General features: G+C 34.9%; 1 protein-coding gene across 1 annotated transcript in view; it reads left to right on the forward strand.

The window, feature by feature from the left end:
* The window catches only part of LOC144960177 (uncharacterized), a gene marked incomplete in the record, with an annotated part of 129,147 nt that overhangs the window by 56,213 nt on the left and 52,934 nt on the right, over positions 1-20,000 (forward strand). The window contains 20 exon segments of the mRNA XM_078893199.1: positions 815-1,023; positions 1,601-1,758; positions 2,393-2,504; positions 2,759-2,872; positions 3,645-3,786; positions 3,949-4,130; positions 4,973-5,143; positions 5,716-5,844; positions 6,329-6,489; positions 7,335-7,461; positions 8,685-8,893; positions 9,197-9,496; positions 10,920-11,091; positions 13,457-13,532; positions 14,527-14,690; positions 15,440-15,682; positions 16,612-16,817; positions 17,399-17,564; positions 19,132-19,283; positions 19,473-19,629. Coding sequence (XP_078749325.1) covers positions 815-1,023; positions 1,601-1,758; positions 2,393-2,504; positions 2,759-2,872; positions 3,645-3,786; positions 3,949-4,130; positions 4,973-5,143; positions 5,716-5,844; positions 6,329-6,489; positions 7,335-7,461; positions 8,685-8,893; positions 9,197-9,496; positions 10,920-11,091; positions 13,457-13,532; positions 14,527-14,690; positions 15,440-15,682; positions 16,612-16,817; positions 17,399-17,564; positions 19,132-19,283; positions 19,473-19,629 — 3,350 coding nt within the window.

The following is a 20,000-nucleotide window of genomic DNA, read 5'->3' on the forward strand; positions in this document are numbered from 1 at the left end:
TCCTATGGTTGGTAAGGAGAGGGTTAAAAAACACAAAACCAATAATGTTTCTTTGTAAGTTGAGGGGTTCGCCATTGGTGAGGAAAGACAAAATAAAAGAGAAATTTCTGTGTGGCTATGCAGTCTTGTGGTATGACACTCGTTTTTTGATTGGAAGGTCCTGGATTCGAGTACCTTAATTAAAGCTTGGGAACATATTTATTTGTATGAGTGCAAGCATCGAAAAGGGTGCATAACAAGGGAACGTGACTGTATGGAAGACAAAATTCCATTTCTTTGACATGGCCTGCTTAAAAAAATAAATGATTCAATGAATAACATTTTTAAAAATATGAGCATTTATATTGCACAATATCCACTGGACCTGCTCAAAGCGCTAGTGGGCATTTGTTGTACTGAATCCATGACACTTTGTTATACATGGATTTTCATACTATGTATTTATTAAACCATTTCTATAATATATGTATTATATTTATTTATTCATGTTTATATTGATTAATTAATTAATTCATTCATTCATTGTTTTTTTTTCATTGATTTATTTATTGATTGATTTATTTATTTGTTTATTTATTTATGCTTTTGAAAAATGGATAAATGTGTGAGTGTGTCTATGTCAATATATTGTATTGTTGTAAATGTGTAACCAAATGACAAATTGCCACGTTTTTGAGGACAATACAGATATATTATCATTATTATTATTATTATTATTATTATTATTATTATTATTATTATTATTATTATTATTATTATTATTATTATTATTATTATTATTATATATGAGCAAATGAACTTTTTTTTCCACCAGACTCGCTAAATTTGAACACACCCGTCATCCCACTCATCAACACCAACATGGACAAATTCTCGGCCACCCTGGACACGGGCTCCAAGCAGATCCTGGAGGACATGAACGACGCCATCGCCGTGGCAACGGCTGACCTCGGCCTTCTTCCTGGCACGGCATTCCAGTCCCGTGTCATGCAATTGTCACAGCTCAATCTGGCACACCAAGCTGTGAGTTGTGTCAATTTATGTCTTATATTAAAAAAAAAAAAACACTAAAAAACTATCCCGTTTTCTTCCTTTTTTACAGGTGCTGAATTGATCTAAATATGTTGCAAACACTAAAAATAAACCCATTAAAAAAACAAAAACAAACAACCAATCTTTATGAAGCAAATTCCATACGCTCTTTACGACCCATCACCCCCAAGCAGTATCATGTTGGAGGGATTAGGATATTGAAATATTAATTTTTAGCCAGAAATATAAGACTAATTTTAAGATTTTTCTTTATATTGAAGAAGAAGAAGAAGAATACATATTTTTTTAAAGTGTAAAAAAAAATTTAAAAAAATAAAACAAAAATGTCATCTTTATAAAAAGATTTGCAAAAAGTACATTCGTTAATTTTATTACCAAACTATTTAAAGATTTATAATTAAAAAAAAAAATTTATTTACACATAGTGTTGCTCAACTAGATATTAGGAATCTTTTTGCTCCAAGAGTGAAATTATTCCGAACACGTGTGAGCAAACAGCTGTCTGTCATTTCATTCATTCATTCATGACTATATTTGTTTCCTACAGATATTGGTCGTCGGCCCTCCTGGTTGCGGCAAATCCGAGTGTATCAAGACATTTGCCGTGGCTGAAAGGGAACGAGGCAAGATCATCAACGTACAAAGCGTCTTTACCAAAGCTGTAGAGACCGGTGAACTTCTCGGAAATTACGATGAAAAGACAAGGTAAGAGATTTGTTACTTTTCATTAACATAAAAGTAAATTATGGTGAAAAGACAAGGTAAGAGATTTGTTACTTTTCATTGACAAAGTTGGAAATTACGATGAAAAGACAAGGTAAGAGATTTGTTACTTTTCATTGACAAAATTGGAAATTACGATGAAAAGACAAGGTAAGAGATTTGTTACTTTTCATTGACAAAATTGGAAATTATGATGAAACAACAGGGTAAGATATTTTATTACTTTTTAAAAACAACATTGAAAATAATGATGAAAAAAAAACAGGGTACGATATTTTATTACTTTTCATCAACAATATCTGAAATTATGACGATAAGACAAGGTAAAATACTTGTTACTTTTCATAAACAAAATTGGAAATTATAATGAGAAAAAGAAAAGGTAATAAAAAAAGAAACAAAAAAATAAATAAACAACCAAAATAAATAAATAAATAAAAAAAAAAAAAACAACCAAAAAACCCCCTCAAAAAACAAAACAACAACCAAACAAAAAAACCCACAAAAAACAAAGAAAAAACAAACATGCCAGCAAGAATTTTTTTTTTTTTTTTGTGTCAATCAGAGGAAACCTTTCCTATTGACCTCTTCAAATTTTTTTTTTTTTTTATATCAGAGAATGGACGGACGGTCTTCTTACAGCCTTGTTGAGAAAGTTCTGTGTCCAATCCAGCAATTCACTGTCTGGAAATAGACCAAGTATGAAAATCATGCAGCTGGATGGAGAGGTGAGATCATATCAAAGTTATCTCCCTTTGGATGTCACTTACATTTCTTCTTTGTTCAATTCTCAGTTGATTATTATTATTATTATTATTATTATTATTATTATTATTATTATTATTATTATTATTATTGTTATTATTATCATCATCATCATTATTATTATTGATATAACATTAAAATTACACTTCATAAGCAACATGAATCTAAAATTTTAAAAAGTGAATATTATTTTTTCTTCTCTGCCAACCAAACACAGTGTGACAGCTACCAGATGGAGCTGCTTCACTCCCTCCTCAACCACTCCGGATCAGTCGTCATGGCAAACAATGAGAGATTGCCCATCCCTGACACGCTCAGGTTTATCTGGGAGGTGAGTCTTAAAACTCTCTCGAGTTCATATGTGCATGGAATATCGAACAAATTAATTTGTTCTATTTTCCATGACTGTGAACTCGAATAGAGTTTAACTGTGATTTTTAAAAAATTTTACTTGACCTCACCGCATAATTTTATCTTTTTCACCAAACTCAATGATTGTAGAATTTATGGTTTGAAAGCAACTGACTCCTGCTGTTATCGTATGATAGATAACCCCCAATCTTGTGGAAAACATCTTAAACTTAGGAAGAAAAAAACAAAACAACCCCCCCTCCTCTTCCTACCCAAAACGGATACTTTTTTCCTTTTTTTTTTTTTTAAGTTAATTTTTTCTTTGACAAGTCAGGTATCATATGGTATACTTGTCTAACTATGTTTTTTTTCCTTTATTTATCTATTTAGTTATTATTATTATTATTATTTTATTATTATTATTATTATTATTATTATTATTATTATTATTATTATTATTATTATTATTATTATTATCATTATTATATTATTATCATTATTATCATTATTATTATTATTATTATTATTATTATTATTATTATTATTATTATTATTATTATTATTATTATTATTATTATTATTATTATTATTATTATTATTATTATTATTATTATTATTATTATTATTATTATTATTATTATTATATATTATTATTATTATTATATATTTTTATTTTTTAAAATTTTAATTTAATTTTTTATTTTCATTGTTGTTATTTTTTTTTTCTATTTTTTTTTTCCTTCAAATTCCAGCTTGAAAGCCTAGAAAACATGTCTCCTTCCCTCCTTGCAACCGTTGGTGTTTTGGTGATGAGTTCTGGTGACGTGGGATGGAAGATTATGTTGGTCCAGTGGCTAGAGCACCGCAATGAGATGGACAGAGATCTGCTCACCGGTGTGTTGACATGCATGGCTTTGTATGTGTGTTACGTTTATGTTTGCTTGTATGTGGAGACCGTGGTAGACTGTATTTATTTATTTGTTTATTTATGCATTTATTTATTTATTTAACTATTTATTTATGTATTTATTCATTTTTTATGATTCACCTCCTCAGAATTCTGCAACATCTACCTGGAGACCGTGGTAGACTACATCACTGTCTGCACTCAGCCTCCCATGATCGGATGCCAGAAGAAGAAACTCAACAAGAGCAGCGAACCTCAGCCACCTCAGTACAAACGTGTCATCAGCCACTCTCTTGTCAACATGATAAGGACCTTTACCAACCTCTTGGAGGTCCGTTTTTATCTGGCAATATATTTATTGATTTTATTTTTAAATTTGTTTCATTTATTTATTTTCTACTTTGGTCATAATATATATATATTTTTTTTTTGTAAAGGATATTTTTTTTTTTTTGCTTTCTGATTATGTTCAGTTATTTGTTTATTTATCAGTGTATTTATTTATTTATTTGTTTGGTTGGTTGATTGGTTGTTTATTTGTTTGTTTGTTTATCTATCTATTTATTTGTTCATTCATTCATCCATTTAGTTGTTTATTTATTTATTTATTTATTTTGTTTCATTGCTTGTCAATACAGTAACAACCATACTATCTTTATTACAAAACCCATTCTCCCAATATTTATTTGGTTCCTAGTGCAGATCTCTGGTTAGCTACTCTCAAAATGTCAAGCCATATCGTAATAAAGCGTGTATCCAAAAAAAAAAAAAAAAAAGAAAAGAAAAAAATTTGACTCCGTCGAGAAAGAATTTAATAAAAAACTAAATCCGGGCTACGACCAAATTAATTTTCTTCTTTTTAATTATTTTTTCCTGGTCCTCTTAACTCACTCAATCCTAGAGATTTTTGCTACTTTTAAAAACTGGAAAAAATCTATTTAAAATGAGCATGTACATAGGTAGTTTTATTCAACTACCATTAACATGTAAAAACTAAAAACATTAGCTTTGATACGACGCCTATTATTTGTCTCAAAAAAATGTAATAAATAGATGTGGGGTAAAAGTAACCCGGGTAAACTACGGATATAGTCGGTGTTAGGGTTGATTGAGTTAAATCTGTCCTTGTCATGAAATTTATCTATATCCTTTTTGCATTGAATTAAAATACAGGTCTTGGTGAATCCGTTCAACGACTTAAGTGATGTGGAATACGAGCGCTATTTCAACTACGCAGCAATCTGGGCCTTTGGAGGAACTCTGGGAGAGGAACACAGAAAGGATTTCAGCGATTGGTGGAAGAAAACGTTTGATGAACACATCGACTATCCAGCTGATGGCACTGTGAGTTTTAGAGATGCTACAATCAATTATCATTATTAAACTGATGAACGGCAAGTAATCAAACTATAGTCAAGCTAGAGGGTCTTGATGTCACTCATACCACAAGCAAAAGGGACCAGTATCAAATCTAGTGCAATAACTTTAAGGTCAATATCTCTATGCCTATGTTCAGTGTGTATGTATATATTAGCAGAAGATAAACATAAACTGGCAAAGTGACGACAAACGTTGGATGTCTCACACTCTTGAGGTTATATATATATATATATATATATATATATATATATATATATATATATATATATATATATATTATATATATATATATATATATATATATATATATATATATATATATATATATATATATATATATATATATATATATATACATTTTTAAAAAGCAATTGTAGTTTAAGTTTTTCTGACCTCTTCATTCTTCACGTATAATAGATTGGATAGCTGGATTTGTTAGTCAATCATCATAATATTTAAACCAATAAATGACGTGTAATCAAGCTCCACTGATCTATTTAAGTGTTTTCTTTTCTTCCTTTTTCAATTTCCACTAGGTATTTGACTTCTTCGTCGACAACGAGACCCACGACTTCCTCAAATGGAGTGATCACGTCCCATCGTTCACAGGCACTCCTCACCAAGGCATTCCCATTGACGCGTTTGTACACACCGTGCACACCGAGGTACTCCGGTCTTTGTTTATTACATGATTCATTCGTTTACAGACGTTTTTATTTTATTAATTTTTTCGTCTAGTTTTCTTGATTTATCTTTTAGTTTTCTTGTTATTATTATTATAATTATTATTTGATATAGTGCCAGTATCCACAAATAGTGCTCAGAGGTGCTTTACAATAGTTTTTTTTGATATCACACAAGCTCATTCATTCCACTACAAAATCACCACAACAGTCACACACATCTTGTTCAAAGTTCACATAGAATCATGATAAGCAGAATGAAAAAGATTGGTTTTAGATGCCATTTGAAGACTGGTTGACTTTCACATTGGCGGGTCTTAGGTGGTAAAGAATTCCAGACAATTGGAGCCGAAAATGCAAAACCACTCTCAGCAAACATTGTTCTTGTTTCCTTAACAATTCACTTACGTTAATTTTATAATCTTATTTTTGTTATTATATTTTTGTCCATTGTGTCCATCATCAGCAACTCCTTCACCTACTGGGCCTTTTGACCGATGCCGGCAAACCGGTCATGCTAGTCGGAACCAACGGCTGTGGCAAAACGGCCATCATTAACGAGAGAATCAGGACTGTCTGCTCTGGTGAAGTGGCAGAGGTTCTCTCCCTTTCCGTCTATGCCAACAGGTACGTGGATGGAGCAAAACCTAAGTTTTTTTTTTATATAGCACAATATCCACTAAACATGCTCAAGCACTTTACAAAAGGTCCTTGACCAACAACAATATGCAACATGTAGAACAAGACATGATGCCTGCAAGGCGATACGACAATTTTTTTTTTCGGACAGAAACAACGCTGTTAATGGCCAGGTACTCATTTTACACCTGAGTACAGTGAGAGGATGTCAGTAAAGAGTATTTTCCAAGCACTCAACTATGCGCAAATCGACAGTAACAAATATTTCTAAAAAGAATACCTTTTGTTTTAAAATATTGGGGATATTTCTAATTGTAGATCATTTAAAAAAAAATTTCAGTAATTTTATTTATTTGATTTTTATTTATTCGTTCAAAATTCACATTGCGCTGCTCAGAGTTGGACTCGAACTCAGTACCTACCTATTCATATCTCAGGACCCCCAAAGAAGCCACCAATAATTCATCATGAAATTTATTTTATTATATTGTATTATAATATTATATTATATTATATTATATTATATTATATTATATTATATTATATTATATTATATTATATTATATTATATTATATTATATTATATTATATTACATTATATTACATTATATTATATTATATTATATTATATTATATTATATTATATTATATTATATTATATTATATTATATTATATTATATTATATTATTTTATATGATATTATATTATATTGTATTATATTATATTATATTATTTTATTTATATTATATCATATTATTATATTATATTATATTATATTATATTATATTATATTATATTATATTTTATTATATTATATTGTCATCCTTCCCAGATTCACCAATGCCAGGCTGCTCTTTGACAGGCTGGACGAAAGGCTAGAATGGAAACACGGCAGGACGTACGTCCCTCGAGGAAACAAGAGATTGCTCTGTCTTATTGACGACATCAACCTGTCTCAGGTAGTCTTTTTTATGTCTTTTCTTTTTAATTTTTCTCCTTGGTATCTTGGTAGTTTTAATTCGTCTTAACACGTGAATATTAGTTCAAGCCTTGCTATCAAAATCTTGTTTTTTTTCTTTTTCCTTGAGCAAGACACACAGACTATTTTGCTCACTTTGTGCCACTACTGCCTGGCATATCTTGTTTTGTTTTTTTCTAAGGACAGACTAGAGCACTTTTATAGCGCATATCCACTAAACATGCTCAAAGCACTTTACAAGGGGTCTCTAATCAACAGCAACACTTAACATGTAGGACTAGACATGACACCTGCTAGGCAATATTACAAATATTTTTTTTTTCGGACAGAGACAATGTTGTTAATGGCCAGGTACTTATTTTACACCTGAGTACTGTGAGCGAACGTTAATAAAGAGCCTTTTTCCAAGGACTCAACTATGCACTGCTCTAAGTGGGACTCAAACCCTAGACCCATAGCTGCACTGTTAAACTCTAATGTAAATGTTGCTGCTCAAAGCTCGAAGAAATAAATAATAATGTGAATTAGAATGTAAGTTTCAATTTAATATACGAAAACAAATAAAATGGACGTTTCGGGTTTCCCCTTTATCAACAAAACAGGATGAATGAAACACTACAGATGAATGAGATAATATAAAAGTTGTTAAGATGAATAAAATCATTTTATTCATATTAACAACGCCACTTACTACCACATTATCTCAATCATCTGTAGAGTTTCATTCATCCTGACTTGTTGATACAAGGGGAAACGTCCATTTTATCTGCTTTTGTATATTAAATTGAATCTTACATTCAATTTCACATTGTTATTTATTTGTTAAATCCTAAAGACAATTTCCCATGGAGATGAAAAAAGCCCAACTGAAATAGTGTGCGGCTATGTGGTCTAGTGGTATGACACTCGCTTTCGGAAGGTCCTGGGTTTGAGCCTCACGCTCGGCGCATAGTTGAGTCCTAGGAAAAGGCTCTTTACTCACATTCTCTCACCGTACTCAGGTGTAAAATGAGTACCTGGCCGTTAACAGCATTGTCTCTGTCTGAAAAAAATTGTAATATCGCCTAACAGGCGTCATGTCCCGTCCTACATGTTAAATGTTGCTGTTGGCCAGGGACCCCTTGTAAAGCGTCTTGAGCATGTTTAGTGGATATTGCGCTATCTAAAAGCTCATTTAAAATTTATTTTGATCTCCCATTCCAGACTGACCTGTATGGATACCAGACGGCGTGTGAGTTGGTTCGTGAACACCTGGACGATGGCGGCTTCTACAGCCCCAGTAACCACACCTGGAGATACGTGAAGAACGTGACCTACGTGACCTCCATCAATGCCCAGACCACCGCCAACGTCCCACCCCTCAGTCAGAGAATGCTCAGACATTTTGCTGTCTTTGCCTGTCCTTACCCAGCGTAAGAATTTCAACATTTTTTATTTAGTCTCCATTCATACAAACCCACCACATGAATTTGACTGGCAGTTGACAATGTTTTTGTTTATTCATCTTAACAACGCCACTACCACATTATCTCATTCGTCTTCAGTGTTTCATTCGTCTTAATTTGTTGATAAAAGGGAAACCGGAAACGTTAATTTGATCTATTTTCGCATATTAAATTGAAGCTTACATTCAATTTCACATTGTTATTTGTTTAAGGTGACGAACATTACTTGCATTAACTGTGGACATTGGTTTTTTTTTCAAATATTTTTAGATCCTCCGAGCTTCAGACCATCTTCAGCACACTCCTATCCACTCATTTCTTTACACCGGAGAGTTCCACGGCTACAGGAGGAGGAAGTGGACCTGGAGGTGCTGCCCAGCACCTTGGGATACACGACGACAAGCAGCACCAGGCATCCGTTCGCTTCGACGAGGAAGTGCTGCGCAAGGTGGTGCACTCGGTGGTCAAGGTCACGGTGGAACTTTCCGAAAGGATGAGAGAAATGTACTTGGCCACTTCTCAGAGATGCCATTACGTCTTCACCACTAGGGATCTGGCTACCATCTTTAGGTAATTCAAGATTTTTTTTTTTGGTTGTTTGTTTGTTTGTTTGTCTCACTGCCTGGGTCCTGATAGCTTAAGTGGCAGAGCACTTGTTTTACAATCCAAGGGTCTGAGATTGATCCGATGTGTGGTCCAGAATTATTTTTTTTTGACCCCCTTGTTTACCCAGCATTGAGTTGGTAGTTGGGTATGTTAGATCTGGTCATCTTTTTGTCTGACACTCGCTTTCGGATCAGAAGGTCCTCGGTTTGAGCCTCGCTCTGTGCATAGTTGAGTCCTTGGAAAAGGCTCATTATTCACATTCTCTCACTGTACTCAGATGTAAAATGAGTACCTGGCCGTTAACAGCTTTGTCTCTGTCTGAAAAATGTGTATTATCGCCTAACATGCGTCATGTCTCATTCTACATGGTAAGTGTTGCTGTTGGCAAAGGGCCCCTTGTAAAGCGATTTGAGCACGTTTATTGGATATTGCGCTATACAAAAGCTCAATTAAGAAAATACATTGCAATAGACTAGTGTCTTATCGAAAGAGCAGAAAGCTTGTGCTATTGTCCATTTTACGCTATAGAAACCGAATTAACTTTCAACTCTACAGGCCTAATGGATCTGAAGACTACCTTTTTTTCTTTTTTTTTACTTGTCTTATTACACAGGATTATTTCTTATCTTATCTTACTAAAGGAGACAACTATTGAAGAAGTATTAGAGCAAGCTGAAACTAAAAGGTAATTAATTCGTTCAATAAGAGAAAGACAAATGCAATTTTTAGGGCACCTAAATCGACATAAATGTATTAAACATCTTGCTCTCACAGGAAAGATAGAAGGTAAAAAGAGTAAAGGTAGACCAAGAAAAACATATTTGATTAGTTTGAACAGCTGGGTGACAAAGAAAGAGAAGAGTAATATTAGTTTTCTTAGGTTTTCTGATCAGAGAGATGAATGGCGTACCATGATCACCGATGTCTGGCACAGACTTGGTACTTGAAGAAGAAGAATCTTACTAAAGGCTTAATAGGAATTATCCTTTAAATGCCTTATACAATAGTTTATAATTACAGAATCTCATATAGCTTGCTTTGTATCATTCACAGACAGTTTTACACAACTTTGAATGTCAGGAAAAATATATCAATACGGCAATGTAAAATCGAACAATTCTCTCATAGAAAACTGGTAATTGAAAATTGGTCATGATCGAATGAATCCTAAATGAACAAAGTTTATAGTACAATGAAATATTAATGACAAAAATAATCATGAAAGCAACAACGATAACAGCTACCTTTTTTTTTTACATGTCTTATTGCACAGGATTATTTGTTGACAAAATAAATTTTGTTCCACAAAAACCAGCTGTGTGTATAATCATGGAATTATAACTTTCAAGAAGCGATGTATCATTCATTTATTTACTTACTTTCCTAGGAACATGTGCTTGTCCCTCCAACCTGGTTGCAATAAACGTAACTTGCTGTTGCTATGGCAACACGAGTGCTTCTGGGTTTACGGTAAACGCATGGTGAATGAAGTCGATTTCAGACGATTCCGACAGGCCTTTGTGACAGCCGTCAGGAAACAGTTTATTGATGACGATCAGGTAAGAGGGTGACACTTAACGTTTTTTTTCTTCTTCTTCTTCTTCTTCTTCTTCTTCTTCTTCTTCTTCTTCTTCTTCTTCTTCTTCTTCTTAGAATAGAATAGAATAGAAGGTATCGACGTCGCTTAATTAGGCCACTGGCCTGTCGCCGAGTCTTTCCAATCACTGAATGTTTTGTTCACAACTGATCTAATGCATTTCCCTACCTGATCTCGTGATCAGGGGCTAGCCTACACTGCACTTTCTGCACTTTCTCTACTGATCATAGCTATTTTGGGTGGGAGGCACTTCTACACTATGCATATACTTGACATCACAGCATCTAATCTATTCTTGAAAGCATTGACGCTCGGCGCTTCAACGACATTTGCTGGCAATGCGTTCCAACGTTCAATAACTCGCTGTGTAAAAAAGTTCTGTCGAAGTGTGGTTTCAACTCTGGGTTTCAGAAGTTTATATGAGTGGCCCCTGGTGACTGATTTTGTGTCCACTGTGAAGAGCTTATCCTGAGTCTTCTTCGTCTTCTTCTTCTTCTTCTTCTTCTTCTTCTTCTTCTTCTTCTTCTTCTTCTTCTTCTTCTTCTTCTTCTTCTTCTTCTTCTTCTTCTTCTTCTTCTTCTTCTTCTTCTTCTTCTTCTTCTTCTTCTTCTTCTTCTTCTTCTTCTTCTTCTTCTTCTTCTTCTTCCTTCTTCTTCTTCTTCTTCTTCTTCTTCTTCTTCTTCTTCTTCTTCTTCTTCTTCTTCTTCTTCTTCTTCTTCTTCTTCTTCTTCTTCTTCTTCTTCTTCTTCTTCTTCTTCTTCTTCTTCTTCTTCTTCTTCTTCTTCTTCTTCTTCTTCTTCTTCTTCTTCTTCTTCTTCTTCTTCTTCTTCTTCTTCTTCTTTTTCTCTCTTCTTCTTCTTCTTCTTCTTCTTCTTCTTCTTCTTCTTCTTCTTCTTCTTCTTCTTCTTTTTCTTCTTCTTCTTCTTCTTCTTCTTCTTCTTCTTCTTCTTCTTCTTCTTCTTCTTCTTCTTCTTCTTCTTCTTCTTCTTCTTCTTCTTCTTTCTTCTTCTTCTTCTTCTTCTTCTTCTTCTTCTTCTTCTTCTTCTTCTTCTTCTTCTTCTTCTTCTTCTTCTTCTTCTTCTTCTTCTTCTTCTTCTTCTTCTTCTTCTTCTTCTTCTTCTTCTTCTTCTTCTTCTTCTTCTTCTTCTTCTTCTTCTTCTTCTTCTTCTTCTTCTTCTTCTTCTTCTTCTTCTTCTCTTCTCCTTCTCCTTCTCCTTCTCCTTCTCCTTCTCTTCTCCTTCTCCTCTCTCCTCTCTCCTCCTCCTCCTCCTCCTCCTCCTCCTCCTCCTCCTCCTCCTCCTCCTCCTCCTCCTCCTCCTCCTCCTCCTTCTACTTCTTCTTCTTCTCCTCCTCCTCCTTCTCCTCCTCCTCCTCCTCCTTCTCCTCCTCTTCCTCTTCCTCCTCTTCCTTTATGGCCAACTCTGAGCGTTGATATTTTATGCATGCTGTTCTAATAGTAATATAGTTGCCAATACTATTTCTCAGACCATGGCATATTTTAGCCTCATCATTCCCTCTATTCATTCTCCTCAAGTAAACATTAAAAGATAAGAATAGCTTTACCCAAGTCTCATATTTTTTACTATAAATTCAATATCCAGCCCGACTCTCCAGAACATAGCATAAAACAGTTTTGAAGGAGTTGCTCAGATGACATCACATATTGCTTTGGTGAAACATTTTATATTCATATTTCTGGGTGGGGATCCTGACCTCCCATAGTGGGCAGGGGGGTACATACTGTGTCTTCTAGCCCCCTATATCTGTTTTCCAACATGCTTTCTGTCTTTGTCTTGGAATGAGATGACTTGGTTTTCTCCTGGTCTGGCCGGAGTCCTAGCTGGGAGGGAAACAGTCAAATGCATAGTTATTGTTTTGGGAGATGATATTTTTTCCTTGTAAATCATCTCTCTGTTATGTATTATTATATTTATTATTTTGAATGTATAATGTAGGCATTTGAGTGTGTTCCTCTTTGTTGGATTTTGTGCTTGTGTCCGGATGAGACTTATAGGTGGTCTCAAACTAAGTACATTGGTGGTATGCTCTTGGAATCTACATCTGATCCCTATTTGTTCTCAGTTCCCCTATGTTTTACTTTTTCTTGGGTGCTTTAATTGTAATTTTAGAACTTTTTACTATCCATTTTCTTGGGTGACATGAGACATTTTCTTCCTTTTTTACTGGCGCTGATATAACCTAAATGTGTTGCAAGCGCTGTAAAAGCCTTAAAAACATTAAAAACAAAACAGTTTTGAGGTAGTTGCTCAGATCACATCACATATTGTTTTGGTGAAACATTTTACATTCATATTTCTTTCCCTCAGATTCAAACCATCATAAGGCCGAGACCTCCTCTGTTCTCTAACTTGATCGAACAAGACAGCGGAGTTGTCACAGCAGGTAACTTGAGACAATTACCTCCCTTGTTTTTATGGGAATAGTTTTCTCGTTTTGTTTTTTTTTTCTAGGCAAATGTTTCCCTAAATTCTTTTCTTTTAAAAAAAAACAATTAAATGGTCACACCTGTAAGCGGTAGCCAACAATATTGTCTGAACCTTTTTCTCCCCAAGGAATATAGGACACATGGTTTAACCCTCTCCTTACCACCTACAACAAAATCGTCAAATTTGTTAAGACACAATATACATTTTCCTTATTCAGATTTAATTTAAAGAAAAATCTTTGTTTCATTAATAAGAACATAAAGTTGTTTTGTAGAGAGCTTGTTTGAGTTTTGAAAAATCAATTTTTCTGCTGGGTAAGCCTGTCATTTTGGGAAAATACTGAAAAAGGATTGGTAAGGACAGAGTTCAGTCAGTTTGATTACATGAAGTACAAAATGATGATGAAAGGAGTGATAAAGATCGTGATGATATTGACAGAAATCCGGCATTTTGCAGTCTGAAATGGTTTTCTTTACTTTTTTTTTTTTTTTCAAAATTGATAATTTATATTGTAAAATGCCCAGAACTTGTGTTTTACACGAGAATGAGCGATGTATAAATGTGTATTATTATTATTATTATTATTATTATTATTATTATCATTATTATTATTATTATTATTATTATTATTATTATTATTATTATTATTATTATTATTATTATTATTATTATTATTATTATTATTTTCTTTTTTACTATATTTAATATTGATAATAATGAACAACAGAAAGAACACTGATACACAGATAATTTTCTATTCTTGCCGTTTAAAAAAAAAAAAATTTCCTTTTCTTTATATTCTTTAATTTTAATGTTGTGTGCTAATACTATCTTTGTTTTTAATGACCTTTGAAATTTTATACCATCAATAATGTTTTTATTTTTTTAAAAAATGGAAAATAGTCCTATCTTTTAAACCATCATTCACAAAACGCCCGTTACCGTTTCAGGGATGATTGATGCCCGCAGCAGTGCCAACGTATCAGAGGAGGACGCTAAAACTGACCTGTACCGACCACCGGCCCGTGGGTGGAAAGAGGTCAAGGAGTTGCTGGAGAGAGGAGTAGAGGAATACAACAAGATCCACCCTAGGATCAAATTGGCTTTGTATAAGGTAAGAGGTCAAGGAGTTGCTGGAGAGAGGAGTAGAGGAATACAACAAGATCCACCCTAGGATCAAATTGGCTTTGTATAAGGTAAGAGGTCAAGGAGTTGCTGGAGAGAGGAGTAGAGGAATACAACAAGATCCACCCTAGGATCAAATTGGCTTTGTATAAGGTAACAGGTCAAGGAGTTGCTGGAGAGAGGAGTAGAGGAATACAACAAGATCCACCCTAGGATCAAATTGGCTTTGTATAAGGTGAGTTGGCGGCTATGCGGTCCAGTGGTATGACAGTCGCTTTCAGATCAGAAGGTCCTGGGTTTAAGCCCTGCTCAATGCATAGATGAGTTCTTGGAGAAGGCTCTCTACTCAATTTCTCTCACCGTACTCAGGTGTAAAATGAGTACCTGGCCGTTAACAGGCGTCATGTCCCATCCTACATGTTAAATGTTGCTGTTGGCCAGGGACCCCTTGTAAAGCGCTTTGAGCATGTTTAGTATATACATATAAGTGGCTCAGTGGTACTGTCTTTGCTTCGTACCAGTAAGGTACCGAGTTCGATTACCCGCCGCTTCCCTATGTGTCCTTGAGCAAGTCACCTCTCCCTAGCTCAATTTGCGGCGCTGCAATGCGGCTGATGCCTGGGTTATTCCAGTGTTCCCTTGGAATAGAAAAATTTCTCCTATGGGATGAATAAAGGGAATTTTATTTTTTTAATTTTTAACATTTTTATACATTCTTTTACTATTTTTATTTTTCAGACCGTGATAGAACAAGTGTGCCGCTTGTCCCGAGTCATCGCTTCTCCCCATGAAGGAGCCAACACTGTCCTGGTAGCCGAGGGCTGTCCTGTGAGGTGCTCCATCATCGTTCTTCTGTCTGCCAACCTGTGTGGCTTCACCGTGTACAGGACCAGCGCTACCGCCTCTACCATGACGCTGTCTGCAAGGATGGATCAATTCAAGGCAGATTTAGTCTCTGGCTACACCAGGGCTGGTGCTAAGGTAACTTGTAATAATAAATAGTGGACTTCTGCCACAGTCATTGGATAATCAAACCATGCGATTTTGATATTTATAAATTAATAAATTCTAATAATAAATTGAGATTTTATGTAGCGCAATAATCACTAAACATGCTCAAAGCCCTTTACAAGGGTTCCCTGTCCAACAGCAACATTTAACATTTAGGTCAAGACATGATGCCTGTTAGGTGATGTTACAATTTTATTTAACAGAGACAATGCTGTTAACGGCCAGGTACTCCTTTTACACCTGAGTACGGTGAGAGAATGTGAGTAAAGAGCCTTTTCCAAGGACTCAACTATGCCCAGACGAGGCTCGAATCCAGGATCTTCTGATCTGAAAGCGAGTGTCATACCACTAGATCACATAGCCGCACATTATTATACTATAACAGAGCTGCCCACCTACTGCAAAAAATGCGGAATTGTACGCATTTTCAGCGATTGTACGCTTGTACGCATTTCCCCCAAGATTGTACCCATTTTCAGTGTACAGAGTCACTTCAATTTTCTTTAGTTGTAATTCATATTATTACTAGCCTATTGAGAAACCTTGGTGACCAAGTAGATGCTCATTTATTTTTTGACCAATTATGATCTTCATGCTGGGAGGTAGAATTCTGAAAGGATTGGATTATAGTCTTGGGAACATCATTGTTGCTGCAATTGAGCTTGTGCGGTGTGACTTTATGTAACTTTACCTTCCTCTTGCTTTCACAATGGCTAGTTTTCGTCGATTTCAGGATTGTACCCATTTTTATGAAATCTCCCCCATTTTGAGGTCCCATTGTACACATTCTCATCAGATGGGGTTGGCAGCTCTGCTATAATAATGCTTTTTTGGGTAGCAAAATTAATGAGTAGGTGTCAATCAAAATATACATTTTTTTGATACATTGTTTTCATCAGGGAGAGAAAATGATTCTGTTGTTACAAGAGGAAGACCTTGTTGATATGGACTACATTGTCTTTTTGACCGAGTTCATCGTGTCAGGGTCCATAACTCATCTCTTCACCCACGAGGAGCAGACGACCATCATCAACTCTATCAGGACAGAAGTGACACAAGCCGGTCTCACCTACACCAGGGATGTAGCCTGGAACTTCTTCTTGAGGTCAGCTGTGGGGTGTTAAATTGACAATGTAAAAAAAAAACAAAAAAAAAACCCCAAAATGACAAATGTTTGAAAAATAAAATTAAATTAAATTTTGAAAAAAATTGACATGACATAGTATGAAGTTGGGCTATAATCTTTTTTTACCATAGTGTGTTTTTCGGGTTTTTTTTTTTTTTCTTAATTAAAAAAAATAATTATTTATTTATTTATTTATTTATTTATTTATTTATTTATTTATTTATTTATTTATTTTGTCTTGTTGTTTTTTAAAACTTATCTCTTAAAGCTAGTAAGGCCATGGGGTGTTAGACAGACAGTACCAATTGCTTGATACCTAAATAGATAAGTAAATAAATGAACTGTATTCATCCATCATAATTTAGGTTTGCATTTCATACATGAATCGAATGAATGAATAAATACGCATTATATAGAATCTGTTTACATAATTCGTACATATGTGGGCATTACCTGAAATAATAATCTTACATTTTATTGAATAAACATAACTAAATCATCTTTAACCGTAAATTAAATATAAAAGTAAAAATCCTTTTTTCTAAATGCAAATCCCACAGGACTGTTCGCAACAATTTCCGCATCATTCTGATCACGTGTGGAAAACCCGACGAGTTCCAGCATTTGTGCAGGGAGTATCCCGCCTTCACCAACAGCGTCAACTTCCTGTGGTTCCCTCACTGGTCCAAGTCTCAGCTCATTGAACACGCCATCTATCATTTGCAGGTATGAAGTATTCCATTTTTTTAAAAAAAGAAAAAAAAGTAGTCCTTCTGAACCACCAGGTCCAGGGAGTCGGAGATTATCCCGGTTTCTGTAGCATGACATGGACAATAGCAATTGCTTGCTACCCTTTGGATAGGATGCTAGTTTATCGCAAAGCCCTTTCCAACAGTTCTAACAGACCCAGATACCCAATCACTGCTGGGTGGACAGGGGGGGGGGGGGGGGGGGGTCAGAAAAAATCTTGACTGCACCCGGGATGGATCTCGGCCCCTTTGTGTGTGAATCGAGTGCTCTACCAACTGAGCTATCAGGACCCCTTTAAAACTATGACATCACTTCAGATGTGATGTTAAGATTTTGTGCATATATATATATATAATCACTTACATAGAGCAGTAAACAACTACGGGTTTCTGTTTCTTTTGAATATGTCCCAAAAGTATATATATATATGGGATAGTTGTGGGCATAGTAGAGATGGTTTGATTATAAAAGGGCACAAATGGAGAATAAATAATTGTATAATTAGAATGAAGTTGATGTCACTCGGGTCTTTGATATTGTATTTTGACATCCGCATTTATGAGTAATTCTCACTAAACTGTATTTACCAGACTATAATCGTTCAAGATTACACACTGTTTTATGTGATGGTCCATTATACTTCTGGATGGCAATGTTGTGAGCTTCTTAGCCAAGCGCACACTATCTATAGATAAGATATGAAGTGAGTAGAAAAGTGCCAGAAGACAATAGAGAATAAAAAATTTTTTCGCGGCGGTGGTGGGGTTTGAACCTGCGACCTTATTGGTACGACAACTCCGCCTGGCAGGTGAGAGCGTGGCTCTACCGTGTGAGCTATCCACGAACACAAAAATATTCGTTTCAAACCCAAAGTCATTTCTAGATCCCCCTCTCACCCACTTCTTGAGATCGCCGATTCGTTCACCACCATCGCGAAGTAATTTTGACCAGCAGTTAAGCTTAATAGCCAATATTCTCATCACAAACATATAACATAGAAACGATTGAGACATTGAGTATGCTCCGGTGTATGGGGTGAATTTTTAATTCAGAAAAGTGAGTGGAGCAGGCACTTATGTTGGTAACAACAAGATATGAAGTGAGTAGAAAAGTGCCAGAAGACAATAGAGAATAAAAATTTATAGATAGCATGTTAGTTTGATAGGTAGTTGTGAAACTGAGATTTGTATTAAAACTGTTTTTTTAATTCATCATCATCATCCATCGTGGCTTGTGCTCTTGAGCACGTTGCCAGTCAGCTGTCTCCACGAATCACGATCTTCTGCAGTGCACATGAAATCTGTGTTGCTTTTTAAGTCACATTTGGCCATTCTTAGGTTATTTAAATAAGTCATTCTTTGTCTTCCTCTAGCTCTCTTTCCTTCGATCATCCCAGATGTTACCAACTTTTCTATTCCGTCTCTTCTCGACACATGTCCCAGAAACTGTAATTGTTATTATTATTTATTATTCATAACCTGACAAAACAGCTATACTCAGATTTTTATTTTTAAAAATGTATTTTGATAACCTTTGTTTTCAGAGCGTGGACTGGTTGACAGATGTAGACAGAGAGAACATCGCCCACATGTTGGCGTCCATGCACCTGGTGTTACGACAACAGGATGGAGGAGAGAACAGCGTAGGGGAATACGGACATGTCAACAACACCAGTTATGAAAAGTTTGTGGAAAGGTGGGGATAATTTATTGTAATAATTGAAGTAAATAATAATAAATAATAATAATACACATTTATACAGCGCTCATTCTCGTGTAAAACACAAGCTCTGGGAGTTCCTTCCTCTTTAAAATTTTTTTTTTTTTGGATGTTACCTAAGATCTACACCTAAACATCTACTTCTTTCTTTCATCTGCATATCAGATTTATCTCCCTTGCCAACGAGAAACACAGTGAAGTGATTCAAACCCACGACGCAGTGACCAGGACTCTCCAGCAAATCCGACACGAGAATGAAATTGCAATCAAGCTGAAGAAGCAGCTGGAACACGAAATGGTGGTGCTACAAGAACGCAAAGCTGTGAGTTTGACTGGATCTTCTATGTGTCCTTCAAACGACATTAGAATAATTGTTTTCCAATGAAGTCTTAAGTTACTTACATATCCGAACCAGCGACCAGCTGAACTCTAGCCCTTTGATCTTGTACCACGACATAAAAGTTGGATATCTATGATGTCCAAGCCAAAATATGCTGTATGGAAAGTTGACGATATGGCATGGTTTTCTTTATGAATAAGGGTCATGTAGAATAATGGTGATATTTTTTTGAAAGTGCTCTATCTTTTGCTACACAAAATTAGTAGTCACACACACTGAATATTGCATTTGTCTGTTTGAACAGGTTTATTCATTAGATTACCAAACACAAATTAATGATTTTCCATCATTGT

The sequence above is a fragment of the Berghia stephanieae genome, chromosome 14, assembly GCF_034508935.2.
Source record: "Berghia stephanieae isolate SIO BIC M18660-M18661 chromosome 14, UCSD_Bste_1.3, whole genome shotgun sequence".
NCBI classification, from domain to species: domain Eukaryota; kingdom Metazoa; phylum Mollusca; class Gastropoda; order Nudibranchia; family Aeolidiidae; genus Berghia; species Berghia stephanieae.